Here is a 3,743-nt window from a genome sequence, read left to right as displayed (position 1 = left end):
ACACAGGTCACCCTCCTCTCACTAGAACCAGGGACAGAGATGAGAATACTCAAAGAGACCCTGTGACTGCTCTCTGGACAAGCCCTTTTAAGTAATAACTCCAAGTAATGCTGCCACTCATCACTGATGGCTACTTTGAGTGGGGACCCAGAACCCAGTGCCTGGACCTCTTGACGCCAGCAACCAGGGCTGAATTCTAACGCTAAGTGCTTTTGAAAAGTGCATCAAGATTTAATAGGGTGAATTTCCAGACTTGGTTGGAGTTTTAGCCACATAAATTCCATTAGGTGCAAAACTCCATAATGCTCCACCCTGTCTATATTTATGCCCACGTTTTAATGTACACCCTTCTAAGCTCCCTGTCAGGCTGTCAGATCTTTCATTTCCTTTCCTTCTGCCCTTGGTTTTTATATTACCCTTGTAGCCAGGATGTTCTCCTGACTTTAGGGCCCTAAGCTTCTGTCTACCCCTCTTTCAAACCCTTCTTTGAGACCTATATTTTAAAATAAGTACTTTAATCACTGATCTCCTATCATGACTCTATTGCACCTGACCCATTTTTCATACAAGGCTCTACCAAAGTCTATTTGTACCGTCACCAAAGGCTGCGTGCATATAGGCTGCTCCTTGGATCATCATCTCCAGAGCTGAAGACAGCTCAGACTCTCTTCGGAAATGTACCTCGCACTGGTGCGCCAGAGCGCTGGGCAAAGTGAAGTCGTTTCTGAATCTGGGTCAGCCATGTTGTGAATGTATAAGAGAGGGGATTATAACGGAGTGAATCTCACTGGGTCTGTGACCCGTCACTCTGCTAATGAGGTATGGACACAGGCTGACAGACCTCTTGATGGGCCAGTACAACTCCCAGACCAGTCCTGAGTGATGGCACCGTCGTGGAAGGAGGGAACAACACCAGATACCAGGGCAAGGGAAGGGGCAAGAATGATATCCCAGCTTCTCATTACACTCCTCTCCGAATGCACGCTTCCTTTTGGGTCTTAAGTATTACAATCCTATGTGAAGTCATCCAGTGGAAATTAGGATTAGGACTTCCCAATGACTGTGCAGGAGAGGAGCAGAGCAGAACAAGACACAGGCGAGTAGGGTACAATTAAAGAGATACAATCAATGATGGATTTTCTAGCAACTGTTTACCTTTGTCCATGTGAGTTGCTTAACATCGTGGCGTAGAAAATGTACTCAGGTGACCAAATATGAAATTCATTCACTCAGCAAACATTTATTAAGTCTCTACCACGTGCCAGGCACTTGCGAGGCGCTCGGGATACAGAGAAGAATGGGACATCCCTTGCTCTCCAGGAGCTCACAGTCTAATAGAGGAGACAGACACATCAACGAGTAGCTACAATACAGGAGATAAGTGCCGGTCAAGGTGTACGTAAGGCGCTAGAGGAGTCCAGAGAGAGCACTCTGTAGTAAAGCCTGGTGAAATCAGGGAGGCTTTCCCAGAGAGAGGAACAACAGAGTAGACCCGAAGGAGGAACAGGACTTCAGCAGAAGACAAGGGAGGGTGGGGAAAGGCATTCTAGGCTGAGAGAACAGCAGGCACGGAAGCAAGGAAGCATGATAAAGCATGACATGGCAAGGAACCACAAGCAGCTCCATGTGGCTGGGGTTTCATCTGCATATGAAGAGACGGTGACATGTGAAGTCAGAGGAGAAGCATGGAATCAGCATGAAGGGCTTTGTATGCGGGACTAAGAAACTTGGACCTTGTCCAGGAAGCGATGAGAAGGCACCGAAGAATCCAAAGCGGAGGGGTGGCATGGCTACATCTGCCCACTAGGTCAGCCTGAATGGAGATGGTTTGGAAAAGAGGTGACACTAGAGTGAGGGAGAGCAGATAGGAGGGGCTGTTGTGGGTGCCCACAGGTGCTCCAAAGGCGGTGAGGGTGAAGAGGTGACAGGCTGGGGAGATACTTAGGAGGAAGCTTGACAAGACTTGATGAATGATGAGACGAGAAGCAAAACCGCCTCAGAAATCAAACAGTATTAAAAACATGCATTTGGAAAATACAACCCACAGCCTCACTCCTCCCCTTCCTTTGTGTTCCCATCATCCTCTGAAATCCCCACGTCTGCTGAATAACGGCGGAAGGGCCAGAGGCGCACGCGGTCAGACTTCTCTAATTGAGACACCACTAACTTGGAATCTGCAACAATTCACACAGACTGTCTGTGACTTCTACTGAGTAAGAATTTCAACCTACTTTCTTCCTCTGTGTCTTTTCAAGCCTTTAGGCACCAGTAACAGGAATCCAATCTAAAAGCAGTGGCTTCTTCCAATCAAGGCTTGAGGAGCAGTAGGCAGCCGCTTACATGGTGGTGTCTGAGAGGCACCCAATATGTGTCCCCCACCCAGGGACCACAAGGCCTGGGATCCAATCATTAGCGATTCATTCCTTTGCAAGAGGCTTTGGCCCCTCCAACTTCTCTTTTATAAGGCAATGACTCCTGAGATGGGTAGGACAGTTAGTCATTCTAAACCCAGCGGCATTGTGGTTGAGCATAATGCCTTTGCCTTTGACAGAAGAGGTCAAGGTAGTATAAGAGGGCTATGTAGGTACCTGTGGAGGAAGGTGATGCAGAAGGGAAGACTGGGGGATACAGAGTATAACATTATGATCTTGCCAAAGAATAGCCCCACAAGCACTCAAGCAACTAAGATTCTTAAGGAATGCCTTCCACTTCCAACGCGAGCAAATCACACTTGTACATTCTTGTACTTTAAGGAACTTTTGTGTTTTATGCTTATGATATGCTATTTGCTAGTGATGGCCTATGGTGGCTCACAATCTTTTCAGGGACCTCGCACTACTTTCAACCAATTACAGTCTCCAGTGTTATTAATGCATATATATTACTACAGGTGCACTCTCCGAAACTATTTTACAAGTCCAAATTTTCATTCACTCAGACTGACCTTGTCTGCTGCCATTCCACATTATGGAGATTTAACTGTATTTGCAGAATGTTAATCAGTCAAGTCACAAGCCAGAGAAGATCAAGACTCAGACTCTGACCTTGAAGAGTCTCATCTCTGGCTCAAGAAGGTAAATAAGAGCTGCTTGTGAATACTTGATTACAGAGTTTAGAGCAGTGAACTAAAAAAAAAAAAAAAAAGAAGAAGAAAAGAAAAGAAAAAGAAAGAAAGAAACAAAACTTTAAAAATTACTTACTTCACTTGTTTGGAGAATCATGAACTTTGGCAGTTTAGGCTTTGAACTGGCTGCACTGGGTTTTCCATCCAACAGTGATCCAAATGACAGATTCCCAAAGCTGTTCTCAAATTCAATGGAAGGTTTCAGTGTTGGAGGGATGTCCGGTGCCTGGTCCTGGCCATCCATGGGTCTGACATACGCGGTTGGTTTTTGTTGCCCCATGTTTGTTTTGCAGTAAAGCCCTGGTGGAAAGTTCTGAACTGAAAGGCCACTGCTGGGCGCTAACAAAGAGGAGGCAACTAGGGGAGACCCAGGAGCATGCACGGTAAATTCAGATTCTTCTGATGAGACGGACTGAAAGATTTCTTTGAAAGTATCCCCTCCGCTGGACATGAGGCTACTGTCTTCCTTTACAGACGGGTTTGCCTCTTCAATGGCTCCGACCTGAGGCTGTTCTGCTGGGTAGACAAAGAAGTCTTCCAATCGGGCTTGGGGCTGGTCCTGTGCAGGCTGCTGCATCTTGTTTGGCTGGCTTCTGCCCTGGCTGGCTGGTACAAGGCT

The 3,743-nt window shown here is 46.6% G+C and overlaps 1 protein-coding gene across 1 annotated transcript in view; it reads right to left on the bottom strand.

Annotated features, from left to right (window-relative positions):
* The window catches only part of AFF2 (ALF transcription elongation factor 2), a 299,562-nt gene extending 296,128 nt beyond the window's left edge, over nucleotides 1–3,434 (bottom strand). Inside the window, exon 1 of the mRNA XM_077756047.1 lies at nucleotides 3,201–3,434. Within this exon, the coding sequence (XP_077612173.1) occupies nucleotides 3,201–3,404 (204 nt within the window). The 5' untranslated portion in view covers nucleotides 3,405–3,434. The remainder of the gene's footprint in view (nucleotides 1–3,200) is intronic.
* Nucleotides 3,435–3,743: the final 309 nt, after the last annotated feature.

This window comes from Crocuta crocuta, unplaced genomic scaffold (assembly GCF_008692635.1).
Source record: "Crocuta crocuta isolate KB4526 unplaced genomic scaffold, BGI_CrCroc_1.0 scaffold695, whole genome shotgun sequence".
NCBI lineage: Eukaryota > Metazoa > Chordata > Mammalia > Carnivora > Hyaenidae > Crocuta > Crocuta crocuta.
The sequence above is the reverse complement of the archived record's forward strand: the minus strand, read 5'-3'. Positions and strand labels throughout refer to the sequence as shown.